This window comes from Gracilinanus agilis, chromosome 6 (assembly GCF_016433145.1).
Source record: "Gracilinanus agilis isolate LMUSP501 chromosome 6, AgileGrace, whole genome shotgun sequence".
Taxonomy (NCBI): Eukaryota; Metazoa; Chordata; class Mammalia; order Didelphimorphia; family Didelphidae; genus Gracilinanus; species Gracilinanus agilis.
The window spans coordinates 113,502,501-113,521,872 of NC_058135.1; the positions used below are offsets into that span (position 1 = coordinate 113,502,501).

Sequence of the window (19,372 nt, forward strand, 5' to 3'; positions counted from 1 at the left end):
AAAAACACTAATATGTGATTTCAGCAAATAGATGCACACCACTATTCCATCACCCTCCACAAGGTTGCTGCAGAGCCAGTTGAGAATACCACAACTTCTACAACTGAAATCATGAGAAGAATAGTGACTGGACCTTTGGTTTTATTGCTATAGGGAGCCCTTCTGTAAAAATAATCCATATTAGAATTCACTGTTATATATAGCCTTACAGAACAGCTTGCAATCCTGAGAAATTAAGGAAGTCACTCAAGGCTAACCTTAGCCAGGATGCTCTTGTTGACTTCAAAGACAACTCAATCTAACATGTGACACATAAAACAAGCACACAAACAAAAACATATAATTATCTTAACTGATTTAGAGAACTGCCAATATCCCCTACAGTACAATGTTTTTATCATCAACCACTATCTATAACATAATAGCCAAAGTTGGAATTATTTTGCAGTCTAAGGCTCTCTGCACATAGATCCATTATGAATTTCTGTGTGGGATTTAGACACAGAAGCCTGAAGTATTGAGAAGTTTAACCTCCCTGATATACCCGTGCCAGGATCTTCTATTCTTCTCTAAACCCATTATGAAGATTCTTCAACTAAAAATGTTTGGAAAGAAGACTAGTGGGAGACTGCAGGTAGTGGTGAATGACACAGGGCATTAATTGGACTACATTCTGTTATCTCCAATTTTGGCCAAATTTAGTTCCTGAGCTTAATAGAGGTCTAACACAAAGATGGCCCAGATTTCAGATATTTATTCCATTTTCCCTTACAGTCAAGCTTAAGACATAGGTTAATCTGTTCTCATTTATGACTTTAAAGGAAAGAATTCACATATGATAACAGCAATTGTAGCAAATTAATTTTGTATCATTAATTCCCTAATGGATTCTCCTGTAGAAGCAGAAATAACAAAATATCAATTAAAGAGGGAACAATATTTTATGATACTATGAGTATTAGATAGAGTATAACTTTTATTGAGTTTTGAGCGAGTACTTCATAGACTATTATAGGTTTTCTTTTAGAGTGCTAGAATTTTAAATTCAATATTATCATAGACAACATTTGGGACAGACACAAGATTATGAATCAACACTAATTAGAATAAATTTCCCAACTTTAAATATTATCCTCCAAGACTATTACTTAGGATTTGCAGTACCAAGCCAAAGACTGAGTCACATACTCCAGGAGGAAATATTTTAAAAAGAGATAATTTTAAAAAATTCCTCAATTGAAGAATTTCTTGCTTCAATCTGTTTCCAGACATAGGTCAAGAAAATTCATACCAACATGAAGAGACTTCCCTAGGCAACTTCAAATGTGCAAATCTACACATTTTAGTAGGTTTTTTTTATTATTATTGTCTTACAAACACCTTTTAATAGAACAAAATTTAAAACCAACATAAGAAGCTATAAAATAATATCTTACCCTAAAAAATTCTTTTGTGGAGCCAGAGTCTAATGTCCCATAAGCAATTTCTGTTTGCTTAGAAAGATCCTCAGCACTCTCAATGGGAGACACCATCCTTTCTACGGTCAGGAAGGCAGCTAAGTTAGCCGTGTAGGATGAGATTATGATGAGGGTAAAGAACCACCACACACCTCCAACAATGCGCCCAGACAGGGATCTAATAACAAGTATGAAATGGACTTGTAAAAATGAAATGAATGTCCTAAGAGGAAGACAGATTATCAGTTTTATGCAAATACTGAATTATAATCATCGAGAACTAGGTCAGATTATCCTTTTTTGTGTGTCTCTGCTTGTTAATGGAAACAAATTATAAGGCTTTGAGGGCAGGACGGAAAATAACTCGTTGAGCTTTGCAGAGAATGGCAAATGCCCAGACTTCAGACATCAGTTTACTTTGCAAGGCGATAATGTCCAAATTCATCAGTGTTGTAAAGTCCTGAAAAGAAGATTTTCAAAAACTTTGTAAAATTAATTCACCAAATGTTCATATTTTCTTGTCCAACTGTCTACATATGATTCAGTGAAATATGAGTGGGATTATCAAAAACAGCTAGAAATATCCAGATCAAAACTGTAACTAACACATAAATCAGTTGACAAATATATAACAGATACGCAATCACTCGTGGAGTCAAGCTGACTTTTCTTTGAAAACATTCAGGTAGAGAATAGGATCAACCTATGTAGCAGTCTTTTACCTAACTGAGAGAAGTACCAAGAGACTGAAGAATACTCTGTGTCAGTTGTAAGAAGAATGTTCCCAACCTCCAAGCTCCAAAATGCTTTGTGAAATGTAGCCACTGAATGTAATACCAGATAGGAAATGAAGGTAACTTGCTATTATTAAAAACAAAGACAATCGAAAAAATATAATTCCTATTAAGTACAAATCTGATGCTTTCATTCAGTAGATAAGTGGCTTGGGGCCTTTTCTTTTGTACCTCCTGCTTAAGAAAAAAAAGAAGACAGGAAACTCAGGGAAAAACAAATTAGACATATTCAAGCATTTACCGGGGGGAAATGTCATTTAAAAACACAATAAAAACTAAAATTGCTTTGACCATAAATCAATTCTTAATAATACAAAAAAGGCTTTTCACATTCCTAATGGACTTTGGAATCATCTCTTTTTAGAATAAGGCTCTTACAAAGAGTTTATATAGTGTTTTGCAAAAATGAATGAAAAAATTAGGTAGGAATGTGAATAATTTTGAGGTTTGTGGTGTCCCTTAACAATTGATACATCAATTCTTATCACTGTTTTTAGGAGTTCTGCTTTTTCCCACATTTAGAATATTTTTTCACTTTTCAGTTGAAGACCCCTAAAAAAATCAAGAAAATAGTAGGGTAGGTTCTTCAGAATATCACTCATTAATCCTCTTCCTAACCAAGCCTTTGGAGGACACATTCCCACTGTACCAAATCCTTTGAGGAGAGCCTTTGTAAATTAGCAAACTGATTATATTAAGGAAATTATAAAAAGGTCATTTACAAAGAAAGAATAAAGTTATATAACAACAAGTTGTGGGAACAACAAACCAAAAAAAAAACATGAAAATCACCCAGAATTCTCCACCACCCCAGTTCGCTTTGTGATTAAGGTACAAGGATAAAGAAGGTAAAGTAATTGTGATAGAAAAACAAAAGAAAAATGCTGGATAGGGTAGTCTGGAGTTGTTTTATTTATATTTCAGAAAGGGTTTTTCTTTTAAATTTTGGGAAACCCCTAATTTAGAAGCACTTATTTTTTTAAAAGAGATCATTATTTGCCCCTTAGCAACTGAAGATTTAATTACATGGCAAGTACCTTGAGAAGACAGATATAGCACCTGGTTATTAGCATCCCTTAAAACAAGGCTCAGAGTGGAGGGTAATTGCTTTTGACTTTATAGCAGTACATGTAATAGGCAATATGTTACAGGAACAAAAATATTTGTTCCATTATAAAAGGACTTAAGATCTCACACTTGCCTCTCATAGTATGTTTCTTGCGTCACATGGAGTTATATATGCTCATTTGATATAAGCATCTGTCCGAAATAATTCAGGGTTTGATTATCTAACTTATTTTCTAATTTTCCTGGTTCATCAATTAATTCTACTGTTAACAAAACAGAGGACTGTGATTTGATGAAGGAAATAGAGTATAATTTTGGAGGATTGTTTAATTAAACTTAAAGCAATTTTTATCTTTGTTTTCTAGAATAAATATTTTCCCAAACATTTGGACTAAATGTGAAAAATAACACCAACACATCTATGATGTGCTTTCTTTTCAATATTCTCCATCAGAATGGAAACTCCTTGGAAGTAAGGGTTGTTTCATTCAATAGTTTTGTATCCCCAGTGTCTAGCATAGTACCTAAAAATAATTATTCTATCTATGAATGTATATATGCATATATACATATATACATGCATGTATGTTGTGGGCAAAATATATATAGTTTATGTCAATATACATATGGTATTTGTGAACCTGTGTTCATATACATGTGTACACATATATGCTTGGAATAGTGGTGCACAGCTATGATATTTACTATCATATGAATGATGTTGCATATCTATATTATTTTCTACTATGGAGATACAGACTGATGGAAGACAAATTTGGGACTACTGAGCTGAAGCAGATTAACCTGATTGGGTGTTGAGAATAAGTCTAACACCAATATGATGATCCATAGGGATTAGAAGGTCACCATACTGTCTAGAGAAGTGAATCCACACAGATCAGAAATGAAGCTGGCCAAAGCTCCTATGCTAAACCTTCCTGGGATCAGGTCTGTGATTGGCTACTGTACTTCACACACAAAATTTAAAAACTTGGAAACAAAGGAAAAAACAGACCATCTTCAAGGTATCTTTTCTTTCATTTCTATTTGTTGATTCTATCAATGGATTGAACTCAGAAAAAAGGCTTATTTTAGCTGATTCAACAGATTATTTAGATATAACTAGCTTTCAGAATGCCCCATAAAATAATAAATTAGGTAATATGTATTTTATATCATTTCTTACTTATTTCACAAATAGATTATATGTTATAAATCTTTATGGTGAAAGGGATGATAAAGAATTTATCACCTCAAACATTTTCATATTCACTTTTGCTATGAATGTTATTCTGTTCTGATCTCTTTTCCAGAAAATTCACTGAATAACTCTGAATCCTCATTTCATAATGAAAAGTTATGGGTTTGACTTACTGAAAATCCTTCCACTCCCCACAACTCTTTCTCTCCATCTTTACATTATGCACAACTAAAAAACAATAGTGATGCAGAAATTATTCTATAATATGTAATATGTTATATGTTATATATATATTAGATGGAGGTTCCTAGAAAAGATGCCTTCAAATTGATTCTGTAATATGAATTCCATTTTCCTATCCAGCAGTGGACTTTTGGAGACACTCTTTCAAGAAACAATTTTTAGCCCTAAGAAAAGTAGTTTGCTTAGTTTCAAGACATTAACTTTCATTGACAGGTAAGAAGGAGTCTTCAGTCTTTGTAAAATACAGTAAATAGGTTTTTAAATGCATTTACATGTCCATTTTCCATAGGGACTAGCCCAAGAAATTAAGGTCAAAGAAAAGGAAACATTGCTGTAGCATTAAGGAAGAATATACATCTTCCTTGCTGTTTTTTCTGGCACAGTGCCAGAGTTAATCCCATACCCCATATTTCTATAGGTACTTATTAAGGTTTCAGCTCTGTTAACAACCAGTGTCACTACAAACAGGAGCCAAGATAACTACCAGCAGTAATTTAGTACCTGGGAATAAAGGTCTTACACTAATACTAGGACTCATCAATGAAATGTAATCCCTTAACAAACTATTGGGAGTATCATATCATAATGGTTTTGAGAAGTGAAGGGAGACTTATAGTTCCTGAAACATCAAAAAGTAATTAATTGATATAAGGCACAGAGTAACTCATTCAAATTACCTCTAAATTCTTAAGGAGTTCATATGCTAGGATATCCTCTTACAATAAGTGAATAAAGGAAACCATTCTGGGATTTATAAATGTAGTTTTTCATAGGTTTAAGACAGGCAGAAATATTATCTTCATGAAACATACTATTTTAGAGGCACCAAGCAATGGGATACCTAAAAATAAACGGACTCAATAACGTGAAATCAGCTAGAATCCTTCCTATCATTTTTTTTGCACTATAATATATTTATCTATTTTCCTCAGCCTTGGAAAATAAAAGTATGTCTGGACACACTATTTTATGTAGTTGCTCTCATTTTCTCCTCTGGTTCTCCTCCTAAAGAAGTAAGAAAAACAACAACCAAGGAATATAATAAACATTTTTTTCCATTCCAAGAAATGAAAGGTCTTTTAATGGAGAAAACCCCTAATATTTGACTGCTCAGCTAAACAAGACTAGCCTTCTATTTCAAGGCCAGGCAACCATTACTTTTTAGTAATCCTTCAAGGCCAAAATCGTTAAAAAACATTAAAGTTAATGTCTCCCTAAAAAGGAGGTTAGCAAAACTCATTTGAAGAGTTGATTGCTATTATCTAAACTAGGGACTTCTTTTCCTTAACTTCCTCAATTTAAGCAATTTCCTTCTATTAAAAATCTGGGTGAATCAAATTTAGAAATGAAATGATGAATGATTTTGATATATCAAAAGGTAGCTTAATGCCACACACAGTACATAAGCAGTATTTCCTGCTCCCTGCATTCTGGTGCAACCACATAGATAATGGACAAAGGATTGCAACCCTCCTTGGTTCATCCCTATTAACCTAGATTAGCTTTATTATTAACCAAATATCCAATGATTTTTTTAAACTTTTGCTTCATGGGTTATTTCATGTTATCATTATTTCTGGCATAAAATTATATAATTTTAGAGTTGGAAAGTATCCAGGATATCTATTGAACCTACTTATCACTTAGGATTATTTCTATTATGTTGTTATAAATATTTTGAAAAAAATTTCCATATCCACAGGTGACAATAGAATGAGCAGTCATTCTAAAATAATAGTATCAGATTTTCATAACCCAAAGGTGCCTCATCATCTCTTAGATTCCGAATGATTTTTGACATGTACTGTCCTAGAATGTAATGCATTATTATAAATTAGGACCAGAGATTTAAGGCTAGAAGAAACCAAAGAGATCCCTTGATCCTACCTTTGTCATTTTTAGACACAGATATCAGTCTAATCTTAAGGTCTCCGGAATAATAAATAAATATGCATCATATTAAGGATATACTGCATCATTCTAATGAAGTCACTTAACAAATGATAATTATGGAAGACATATCCTTTCTCTTGGTTTGGTGATTTAAATAATCACCCAAGCATCAAAACAGATCAAGTTAAAAAATCGTTCTATTCTATAACTAAAACTGAAAAGAACCTGAATCATTCTTCTATAATAGAAGATTGTTGCTCTGCTCTATTTCTTATTTAAATGTGCACTCTGGTAATTTATTTCATATTTTTCTTTTTACATCTTAACTTTATTCGTTTAATTAAGAGTGTGTGAGAGAGAGACAACGAGAGAGAGAGAGAGAGAAAGAGAGAGAGAGAGAGAGAGAGAGAGAGAGAGAGAGAGAGAGAGAACAAGAGAGCTCTAATATTACCAGATTCATAAAAGTACTCCTAAGAGTAGACAAGTCTGAAGTGATTTCATACTATGCCATTCATATGATTCCCAATATTTCAATCACCCTTATTATGATCCCAGTAAATTGTTCTAAAATCGTGAGAAACATTGTATCCACTATTGTGTGTGTGTGTGTGTGTGTGTGTGGGTGGGTATGTGTGTGTTTTTCAGTAATACTGTTTGCCAAGTAACATTCATGATCCAATCTTATCTCATTTTTGTGGATGAATAATAGGTCAAGGAATAGACAAAATAGCTTTGGGGGCTTTGCTGCTTCTGAAGCTCTTGAATCAAGTTACCTGTTGTTCCCATATACAGTTCTGTGGTTTAGACACACAGATAACTGTAAAATAGGAATATGCAGCAAAAACACGGTACCCCTCCAAGAAGGCATGGAATGATAGGGACCTTATGCATTTTATAGCCTCTCCGTGGTACTTATAAATTCACCAGAGAAATACACAATCAATATTTGATGAATATTGATCAAATATTTCACTGCCCATGGCCAACAGTCTGCCCTTTCAGGAGCTTGAACCTGCTTGGACAAGAAGGTGGCATCGGGTTTCATCTTTAGAGTAAATCTATAGGTACCATGAATATCTTTCTGAGACCTAAAATGCACAAAGCTGAAATGGGCATGTAACCAACCTTGGCGAAATATCGCATCCTTGCTGCATAAAGGCACCCAGGGAAAACCAGAGACTATTAAATATCCCAAATTCATTAGTTGACTCGTTACTTTGTGTTTCTCGTCCATCTTCAAACTCCTCAGTGTGCCACTCGTAGGGGCTGAATCTGCTGACCAGGAATAAAACTACACTGACCCCAATGTAGGCAAAGACAATGCACATCCAGATTTCATAGGCTAAGGGATCGAGAAACGAAAACACTCCTGGTTTGGACTTCTGAGGCTTCTTGATCATAATTGAGATCCCGAGGCTCATAAAGGGTTTGGAGAAGTCAATCACTTCTTCTCTCACCAATGTAATAGTTAATGGAGCAATTGCAATATCGGCTTTCTGTAAGGGAAACAAAGAGAGTTCAGAACAATGACAGATGTAGTTAGCAAGGACTGATGGCTCTATTTCTTCAATTGGAGATGAAGACCAGGGTAGCAGGGAAATGGCAATGTTCATCTCACTGGCAGAGTCCAGACAAAGGGGAAACAAAATAACGATTTACTCCCCAAATATCCCTCCTTTTTCAATGTACACAATACACCCATCTGGCTTGCCTATGGTAAGCACATCTTTATTCTGAGTCTCTATTTCTCTGACATGCCCTTTCCAGAATTAGAACAAAGCATATGACCATCTGCTTAAATAGAGAAGAAACATAGATTGTGGTCCATTTTCAGTTAATCTGCATTTTAAATTCTAGTTGAATGATGTAATCTTTGAAATGTTCATGTGAATATGAACTAGTATATCGCCAGTGATTTTATAAAAATCCAGATACAAGGAATCTTAAGGGCATAAAATATATCCACAAAAAAATTTGAATAATTTGAATGAAAGAAAAAAAAGTGCAATGTGTTCTTACCCCATACACGAGCTCTCCAACCATCCCGTTCCAAATTTTTGTATCTGCGTCCCTGGCCCCATACTTGCCATCCCCAACAATAGTTAACTTGTATTTGAATCCACAATGTTTGGCAATTTCTGCAGCCAAGTCTACACAATAGCCTTCATATCGCTCATTTCCTTCTAACATTTCATGATTTTTCTTCATCATGACATAAGGAGATTCCTGTTTAGAAAAAAATATAATTTGGCTGACTGAAGGTAGCTGTCAAATACCTTGAATTACAAACAAGCCACCCTCCAAAACCCTTTTGGGTAATTGATTTACTTTTTGTTTGATTAACTTAAAATTTAATAATTACTCTTTTGAAGATAAATTGAACATTCTATATAGACAATGTGATTACTGTCCTCCATATCAGCTGAAAAGTTTGAACAACCTAATTTTTAAATGTCCTTTAATAATATCATATGAATTTTCCATTTAATAATTTAGCTAAGGCTTTTTTGTCACCTTATTTATAATTTTAACCGGAATCCAATCATTATCATCATCATCCTAAGTGAGATTTATATAGTATCTTTACAGAAAAGGATTTTCTTTCTTTCTCTCTCTCTCTCTCTCTCTCTCTCTCACACACACACACACACACACACACACACATATCTCATTTCAGCCCAACAACATCCATTGGTAGGAAAATTTTAAAATGTCATTATTTACAGATGAAAAAATTAAAATTATAGAAGTTGAACAACATGTCCATGATCACATAGCTAGTAACCATCATTTAGAAACAAAACTTTTTCTGACTTCAAATTCAGTATTCTATCCACTATCACATACTGCCTTCATAGATGCAGCATTTGTCTTTATCCTGTGTTCTATTCATTTGATTCAGTTCACCCTCTTGTTGCCATAAACTAAGGAGCATCCTGATATTTTTATGGTAATCTATACTTTCTATGCAGACAGATAAAACTCATTTTAACATGCTTAACTGTCATTGGTTTCTGTGTTTGAGTATCCGCTCACTCCTAGGCTCAGTATTATGATAGAATTTACAGACGAGTTATTTGAATCAAATCATTTTAAAAGCATTTAAGTACTTACTATAGATCAAATGAAGTAGAGTAAGAGAGACACTCTATACCACTTAAGGCATGATATAAACATTACCTACCTATTATTATGGTTGTTGTTATAACTATGATATGGGTAAAGTTGGACCAGATGCCAAAGAAAGCCCTGGTTTTTTCTCTCCTTTCTCCTTAGCCTTTTACCCAACTGCCAAAAGAAGGCACATGGGAAGGGTTTGCAAAGTTAATTAATTTTTGTCCCATTTTCCATTTTAATCAAATGGAGGAATAGCAAAATGCTTAGTTTTATGGAAGAGACAAAACAACTAAAGGTAGGATTAATAATTCTTCTGCTCCACACATTAAGAGAAACTAATTTTATTGCATATGTGAAAAAGGATAAATGCTATATTTTAAAATGAGGACAGCCCCCTTTAAAATAATTATGTGGACATTTGCTGAATATATCACTTTGATTCATACTTCATTTCACAAAGTATTTTTTGTTGTTCAGTTGTTTCGGTTGTGTTCATGATCCCATTAAGAGATTTCCTTTGCAAAGATACTGGAGTGGTTTGCAATTTCCTTTTCCAGTTCATTTTACAGATGAATAACTGAGGCAAACTGATTTCAGCGACTTGCCCAGGGTCACAAAGTTAGCAGAGGTCTGAAGCCAGATAAAAACATAGGAGGGAAGATTAATTTTCCTGGCTTTAGGTCTGGAATTCTATTTACTATGTCACCTAGCTGAGTTTTTATAATGGGTAGTCAGAGCCTAAGTAACAATTTCAACAAAATAGTGTCCTTACTGGATAGAAGGATTACTTAGTAGTTTCCTAATATGGAACAAAAGATAAGGTGAATTCCCATATTAATCTGGACTACAGTGTGAGGACCAAATATATTATTTTTCTCCCTGGAAATATCTTGCATAAAATATTGTGAAACTAGGTTCTTTTAATAAATAAAGAAATCAAAGACTCGGTTTGGGTATGATTGTTCTAATAGTAGAAAATGAAAGAGCTCCTCAGAAAAGCTAGCATTTGCCTCCACCTACCTCCACCTACAAGAATACTCTTGAGCACAAAACCCCAGTGAAATTTTACCTCTTGCACAATAGTTCAGGCCAACAGAAATGTCTTTAGGATCATTAACTGCGAGTTAGAAGCAACTTGAGGTAGTGTTTCAACCCTTTATTTTACTTTAGAAAAAGTCCCAGAGTGATTAACTGATGCTTCCTAATCATGAGATAAAGTATCAGAAATTGAATTTGAAATATTCTCCTTGACTAAAAGTCTAGTACCAAATTCACTATACCATACTGGCCCTCATCTCTTTCTTCTCTTATTTCTTTGTACGATGTAATGGGAAGAGGCTTTGCATTAGAGTCAGAAGATTCCACTATTACTAACTGTATAACTATTTAATTTTCTAAATCCATAAAAAAGGCATATTAATAATCACTATCCTCCATCATGTTTCTGTGAAAATTAAATATACCTAAATACCTATATATATGTAATTTGTAATTCACTATATTAACAGAAATTATAAATACACATATCTGTGTATATATACACACCTACACAAACATCTATATTTATATACATATACATATATGTGTGTGTGTGTGTGTGTATGTTTTGTCTCTCCTGTATCCCTTGATTATAAACATTTGGATTGTCTCTGATTTTTTTTCTCACATGTAGACATTTTCTTTTAAACCCTCACCTCCCATCTTAGAGTCAATACTGTGTATTGGCTCCAAGGCAGAAGAGTGGTAAGAGTAGGCAATGGGGGTCAAGTGACTTACCCAGGGTCACACAGCTGGGAAGTGTCTGAGGCCGGATTTGAACCTAGGACCTCCCATCTCTAGGCTTGGCTCTCAATCCACTGAGCTACCCAGCTGCCCCCTCAATGTAGACATTTTGTCTCCCCAACTAGACTTCAGGCTTCTCAAGGAGAATGATGTCCAGATTTAGAGAATTATTTCTGCCTACTCAGCATGAAGTATGATACTTTGCACATAAAGAGGAATTCAATAATAGTCTTTTGATGTCAATTATGATGATCATGAAATACTTACTATTGATATCAGGAACTAAATGACAATAATGAGAAGCTACAATGATCTTCCCATAAAGAAAAAGGACAAAATAAAGCAATAATCACCACAACGAAAAAACCCACAACAAATAAGGTATTCTCTTATATGAATAATTACCAAGATTGTGGTGACAACAACAGTCTTATTTTCCAGTCCAGAGGTGTCATTCCCTGAAGGGATTTCAGTAAGTGTCACTACCATTTTGTCCATTTCACTCCAATATCCAATCTGAAAAAGGTGGCAGGAGATAAGCAAACTAATGAATGCCCTTCTATAACAAAGCATTTCAGTAAATTCAACTCATTATTCCAATATCTAATAGTTTCACAAATTAACTACAGCTTTGTGAATGCAGAGATTTATCATTAATACATTTAACCCTGACAGAATAGAAATAAAAATGAAGAGAATAACATCTTGTTATGATTCTTATGGTTATGTTGTTCATTTTATTTTCACAAATATATATATATATATATTCAAACATGTAGAAATACCTGTGGATATTTTTGGAGGTGGGACATTTGGAAATATAAATAAAAACTCAGAAAGATTATATTTTAATTTATATAATGGACATGGAGATTAAGGAATGCAGTATTTGGAAGTTTGATTATGACAGATTGCTCTTTGAAATATCATTCAAGACCCAGAAATTAATAATCAATACATAATCATAACATCTTTTTTTCTCATGTTAATTTCTTCTCAGTCTTGGTCTGAATAAAAAGCATCATGATTCAATTTGCACCTCTTTAAAAGTAAATTGGTAGTTTACAGTACTTACCAGGAGTTGCTGGGCTTATGTTTGGGAGTAATCATTGAAAGTATTTCAGTATATGTGAAGACCATTTGAATATGTTTTATTAAATATATCATATATATTAAAAGACTAGTAAAATCTTTGCAAATATGCATCTCTGAGACCTCTTTGTTCAGCATGGTACTGAGTCACCTACCTTCCCATATGACATAGCAGAAGACAGCCATAAAAGGCACTAAGTAATTTACCTTCCGAGGCCCATTAGTTTTGAGCTCCATGATGTTAATTGTATAATTTATTCTTTTTCCATTCTGGTCAAACTTTATATTTCCTGAAAGACCTTCTACTTGGACCTACATAAGGAAAAGGGAAAAAGAACACAAATAAATTCACTTCATATACATAACGTGCCCTAATTATTGTAAATATGCTTCTAGGTTTTATATATATATATGCACTACATATATAACTATAAAAATATAGTTATATATATTATTATATACATAGTAAGTCATCATAAGTCAGAGTAGAAGTGTATCGAAAAGAGTTAAATGTATTATATGTGTATATATTATATATATATATAATTATATATATATATATATGCTTTTCCTTTAATTTTGAACTTTCCTTTCCATAGTTAAGACATAGCTTCCTGCTTGGGAAAAAGGAGAACCTGACAAGAAGGACCAATAGTCCAATATACAAAAGAAATTCTGAGAAAGACATTTGCACATCTTCATTCATCTTTATATTAGATGGATAGACTCGCCTGTTTTAGTGCCCTTTCTATCTCTACTCCTTGTCCCCAGGGCACAGCGGGGTTTGCAAGGCAGTCTCCAGCATTTCCTCTTCTGGAGATTTCAATTCTTTGCTTACGCAGATTGCGAAAAGCTTCAGTCATCACCTGGACAGCATCATAAGTCAGAGCAGAAGTGTACTGGAAAGAGGTAAATGCATTGCATTAGGACATGGGAGGGCACTGAGAATCCATGTACAATCCTGTGATAGCTTCTATCTACAAAGCAGATCTACAAAGCAGAGACTATATGAAATATAAAATCTCAGTAAAGTAAAAGAAAGCATTGTGTTTCCCAGAATCATAGATTGAGAGCTCAAAGAGGTAGTCTCTATATTTAATTAGATCAGAGATTGAAAGCAGAAAAGAACTAAAGAGGTCATTTAATCCAACTCTCTTTTTTTATACAATAGAAAACTAAGAATGAGAGAAATTAAATGACTTTTCATGGTCATAAAGGTAGTGCTAGAGGGAGAATTTGAATGTAATTCTTCTAAATCTTAAGTGCCATGCTGCTTGACAATGTACACCTAGAACTGAGAGGGAGCTTAGACAACGTCTTATCACTCAATCATATATGTAAAACTGGAAGAGATCTTAGAGACCTAGTACACCACCTTCATTTTTTAGAAGAGGAAATTGAAGCTAATATACAGGCATTGATTTGCACAAAGTCAGCCAGGTATTAAATAAGATAATTCAAATTTGAACTCAGATCTTCTGACTCCTAAATCAAAACTCACCACTTAGTCCAACCCCACTCCTTCATTTTATAGTTGAGGAAATTATCCTCCCTAGAGAGGACAACTGATTTGTCCAAAGTCACACAGGCAGCAGTGGAAAGATCAATTGCTCTGGAATCAGAGGTCCTAGGTTCAAATCTTGTGTCCAATGCACTTTACCTCTTTAACCTTAGACAAGTCACTTAACCATTATTATAACAAAAAGGGCCTAGGGAGATATAGATATACAGGGATGTAAATGTATCTATGTATTCTCCCCAGTTGCAGATGATGGAGGAACACCAACCCTGATCACACTTGATAGTTGTGATAATTTCCCCTTTTCTCTAACAGTTTGCCCAGGGAGGACCCCGAAAGGTTAGATGGATGAGTAGCCCTTTCGGGTCCAACATGGGTTGGGTAAATTGTTATAGGGCTTTTTGTTTGCTTTGGATCATGTCTGAAATCTGACTGCATTGACTTCTCCCAAGGGTCGTGATATAAAGACCATTCAAGAAGGTACTTGTTAAACTCTCTTTATCTATAATCTATAATCAGGGAAAGAATAAACAGGATAAGGAATGGGGATTGGAGACACTGTCAATCTAATATCTATAACTAGTTGACAATCAGAACTGGAGGCTATTGATCCAGTAGAAGCTGGAGCTTTGTTCTCCACTACACCTCTGGCTCAGCCTGGCCACAGCCAAGCCACAGAATAGGGACTCCTATTGATGCAGTTGTGTTGGTGATCTTATTCTCTCAGCTTTCTCACTATCAGTGTTTGGTGATGCACTAGCTCTCATGGTCTTCAGGAAATATTCAGATTTTTCCTACCCTCTTCTTCATAGACCTCTCAGCCTCCCTTCCTTCACCACCCGGAGACCTAGAGACCTAAAAAGCTAGAAAGATCCAGAGACCTAAAGACTTAAAGAGCCCCAAAGACCAAAAGGCCAAAATACCCAAGACCAAAGACCAAAGAATCCAAAGACTCCTTCAAGTGGCTGTCAGGGGAATTCATACTGCCAGGCCAACCAACAATTGCCTCTGGCTCACGGCACCCAGGAACATTCTATGCCTTCCAACTCCCTCCCCTGTCATTCAAGGTATCATCCATCATTTCCCAGGATATGAACATAACACCATCTGTAAAATGAATGGTTTAAACTAGAGGTCTCAGAATTCTTGTCCAACTTGAGGTCTATTATCCTAAGTAGCAAAGGCAGGACCCTCTAAGGTCCTTGTGTCTATTCCTTGTAGTCTCATTGCCTCCTTGTTAAGAGATGAGGAAAATAACATTCATACAAATAAAAAGTGGCAGACTAGTGGCAGAATTCCAACCCAAAACTTCTTCTTTTAAATCCTGGGCTCTTTGTACTACATTTTTAAAACCACACAACTATAAATACTGGAGAATTCTAAACCTACAACAAACCATTCCGATTACTGCTTGCTATTATTATTATCAAGGTAGATATCTTAGGAAACTTGGAAAAGAATAATTCAAGATCTGCTTCTTTCTTCAGGAAAAAAAGAGAATGTGTGTGTTTGTGTGTGTGTGCCTTTTGTCCCCTTTTTTCATTTTATAATTTGTCTAATACTTCACTATAATTTTAGTTCTGGAAGAGCTGGAGTTGAAATAGAGCTATATGAAGTTATTGTGGGCAAATCAGTCATGTGCTCTGCGTTAAGGAATGCATAGATAACAGATAGAACAATTGACAGACAGATGATGAAGATAAGAGATGATTGATGACTAAGTAGATAACATAGAGAAATATATATGATATATTCCAGAAGCCCTGAAATTCCTTACTTCCTTCTTGAAATCTATTTGTTTTTGGCAATATCTTAGAAAGTAAAAATTCCCTTACCTAAGGGTTAAGTAAACTAAAATGCATTCACCTTCATAGGAATCTTTTTTTCAAACCCTTACCTTACATCTTGGAGTCAATATGACTCCAAGGCAGAAGAGTGGAAAGGGTAAGCAATGAGGGTCAAGTGACTTGCCCAGGGTCACACAGCTGGGAAGTGTCTGAGGCCAGATTTGAACCTAGGACTTCCTATCTCTAGGCCTGGCTCTCAATCCACAGCTGCCCCCCATAGGAATCCTTTTAATCAATTTACTTTGCTCATAATAATCAGGTAAGATCAGAGAGAAGGAATGTAGGTTTTGATGGGGGAGAGGCAGACACAGGAGGAATAAGAGGGATTCTGGGGAAGATGGTATCGAGAGAGTATTATAAAGATCCTGGGTGCTTGAGAGAGGAGCATTATGAAATGGAAGAGAAAGACAGGCTGTACCAAAAAGAAAATATACCTACTCAGAAATGAGGCCTGCAAAAATTTATCAATGTCTTCCTTAGAAGAATGCTTTCCAGAATTGAGCATAACAATGCAAATATGGTATAAATAGAGACTTACAAAGGTATTTTTACCTCCTATAATAACTTTAACACTATATTTATCCATGTGAAGCAACATGCAATAGAGAAAGGAGTCCTGGATTTTATGTTCCAATTATTCAGCTTATCAGTTGTGTGATTTTAGACAGGACATTGGTCCTGGGTTTCTTCATATGTAAAACTGTATTTGTGTATTATTTGTTATTAAGTTATAATGACTGGGTTCCAATATGCAGTCACCTAGACTAAGTGGTCAAAATGACCATAAAGTATTTAAACAGACTTTTTTTTACTTATTTACTGTGCTGACCTGCTAACTGACCTTTTGTGAAGCAGTTAATGCTTATAGCTTCTGAATGGAGAAAACTTCTATCCATCCAAGGCAGCCGGAGTCATTCCTCCTCTGCTACCTCAATCCCTCATTCAGTTTTTGGTCCTGATAAAGAAGTCCCTACCCAGTCCTGGCATTGCTAAGTGAACGTCTCCACCACATTTGAGTCCAATTTAGAGTGCCATCTCCCACCTCTGGCCTTGACTGTTCTCTACCAAAAAAACACTTAGAGACATAAATTTCACTACCTGAACTGAAATTTTGTGCTCATCTCCCTGAAACATCTCCTTCTCCCTTAAGCTAAAGGACTTTCTCGTATGTGTAGCAACAAACTCCTGTGTGTCTACCTTTCCCATTTAGAGTATGGATTTATGTTTTTTTATTATTATTACCACATAATAACAAAGATCTTATTTGTACTAATTTCACAAGTTCAAATTTGTTGAACATTCCCAAATCTAGATCTTTTTTTTTAACCCAAGTGATGAGGACAAATAAAGCAAGGGGTTTGAATGACATCAGAAATTCTTACCAGGGAATCCATGAACTTGCTGCTGCTGTTAATTATACTACAGTATAATCTATTTCCTTTATAATATTTCATATTTTATTTTATAAATTTAGAATATTATTTTAAGTTTAGGTCTATAGATTTCACTAGGGTTCATGATATAAAAATATTTAAGAACCACAAACTAGATGGATTTTATTCTGTCCCTTACCAGGGAAAAAAATCTTAAAACTTGACCCACATTATACACACATACACACTCATACACAGGCACACACAAAATATATACTTATAGTCACAAACTCTTCTTTATATCATGTTAATGAGGAAATGGGCAATCATGATAAATTAAATGTGAATGGTCCAAAGGGAAAAAAATTAATTCTTCCCAAACTCTCTACACAGTTAAGATGCTTTTCTCTGATATGATAAAATGTTATTCCTATAGTCCCAGGATATAATTTCTCCTTTTTTTTTAAACCCTTACCTTCCATATTGGAGTCAATACTGTGTATTGGCTCCAAGGCAGAAGAGTAGTAAGAGCTGGGCAATGGGAGTCAAGTGACTTGCCCAGGGTCACACAGCTGGGAAGTGTCTGAAGCCAGATTTGAACCTAGGACCTCCCTTTCCTTGGCCTGGCTCTCAATCCACTGAGCCACCCTGCTTCCGCCCCAGGATATAATTTCTGATTGATATTTCTTTCTCCATTCATGAGTTTTATGCTAAAAAAAGATTAAAAACTGGCCTTTGTAATTAGAATCTAACATCGTAGATACATAAAGGAACCCAAGGATCATTTAATCAGTTCGAAGGACCTGAAAGACAGAATCTACAACTCATTTTCCATATGGAGAAACTAAACACCAGAAATATTGAGTGACTTGTCCAAGGTCACACAAGTAGCCTTATAGATGGAAACTGAAACTAGGTCCTCTCACACAAAAGTCAACGCTGTTTTCAGCTTCAGATTTTGTAAAATATTTTAACAGCCATCACACTTGGTTTGGCCAGTTATAAAACAATCTCCTAACCTGGATAAAAAGTTCATCGAAGGCCCCTTTCATAATTTATCTTAAATTTTCAGAAGTCTTAGGAATATAATGATTTCCTAAGTTGTTTCATGTGAATGTCAAAACAGTGGAAATTCTGATCTCAACTGAGGTCCAATTTCTTAAGCTTTCTGTAATTTGCCACCCTTAGCACGAATACTTCTGTTAAATTGTTCTGATCATTTCCTTACTTACCTTTCAGTTCATCACTAATCTCTGCCCTCCTATGAAAACCCCAGAACTTTTTATAGTGTGGCAAGTAGAGAGTAGCCAAACCCAATTCTACATAATTCCTAGTTCATAGAATCATCGATTTAAGGGTAGAAGGGCCTCGGGAGCCATTCCAAATTCTTCATTTCACTGAGACTCATAGAGGTTAAAAAATTTGCCCAGAATCAGGCAGCTATCAAATGTCAAAGAAGCTGTTTATATAGGAAAATATACTGGCAGACAAAAAAAATGAAAACAATAAGCTCAATGATTTGCTTTTTGGTTTGTTTTCATTTTGTGCAGATGTATGATTTGATTAATATAGGAAAGTCTTGACAAGGAAACATTTTGCCAGTGCAGAAACAGCCAGGATATAGCAAAAACACTTCCTGAATCAGACTATTGATTCCAACACGGATGCCCACACCTGCTGCCAAGCATGTTTTATTGAGACAAATCTTAAGGGCTTAAATGGTTTTATTTCACTCTGTCTTTGTCACTTTCTCTGTCTCTCTGTCTCTGTCTCTTTCTGTGTCTCTCTATCTCTGTCTCTGACTGTATCTCTCTCTCTCTTTGTCTGTCTGTCTGTCTCTGTCTGTCTCTGTCTCTGTCTCTTTCTGTCTCTCTCTCCCTCTCTGTCTTTCTCTCTCTCTCTCCCCCTCTCTGTCTGTCTGTCTCTGTCACTTTCTCTCTCTCTCTCTTTCTCTCTCTCTCTCTCTCTCTCTCTTTCTGTCTTTCT

General features: G+C 35.0%; 1 protein-coding gene across 3 annotated transcripts in view; it reads right to left on the bottom strand.

Annotated features, from left to right (window-relative positions):
- The window catches only part of GRIA2 (glutamate ionotropic receptor AMPA type subunit 2), a 174,805-nt gene that overhangs the window by 27,274 nt on the left and 128,159 nt on the right, over positions 1-19,372 (bottom strand). For all 3 annotated transcript variants that reach the window (XM_044682199.1, XM_044682198.1, XM_044682200.1), the window contains 6 exons: positions 13,379-13,546; positions 12,855-12,959; positions 11,961-12,071; positions 8,676-8,882; positions 7,782-8,152; positions 1,437-1,635 (listed from right to left, as the gene is read on the bottom strand). In XM_044682199.1, the coding sequence (XP_044538134.1) occupies positions 1,437-1,635; positions 7,782-8,152; positions 8,676-8,882; positions 11,961-12,071; positions 12,855-12,959; positions 13,379-13,546 (1,161 nt within the window). The remainder of the gene's footprint in view (positions 1-1,436; positions 1,636-7,781; positions 8,153-8,675; positions 8,883-11,960; positions 12,072-12,854; positions 12,960-13,378; positions 13,547-19,372) is intronic.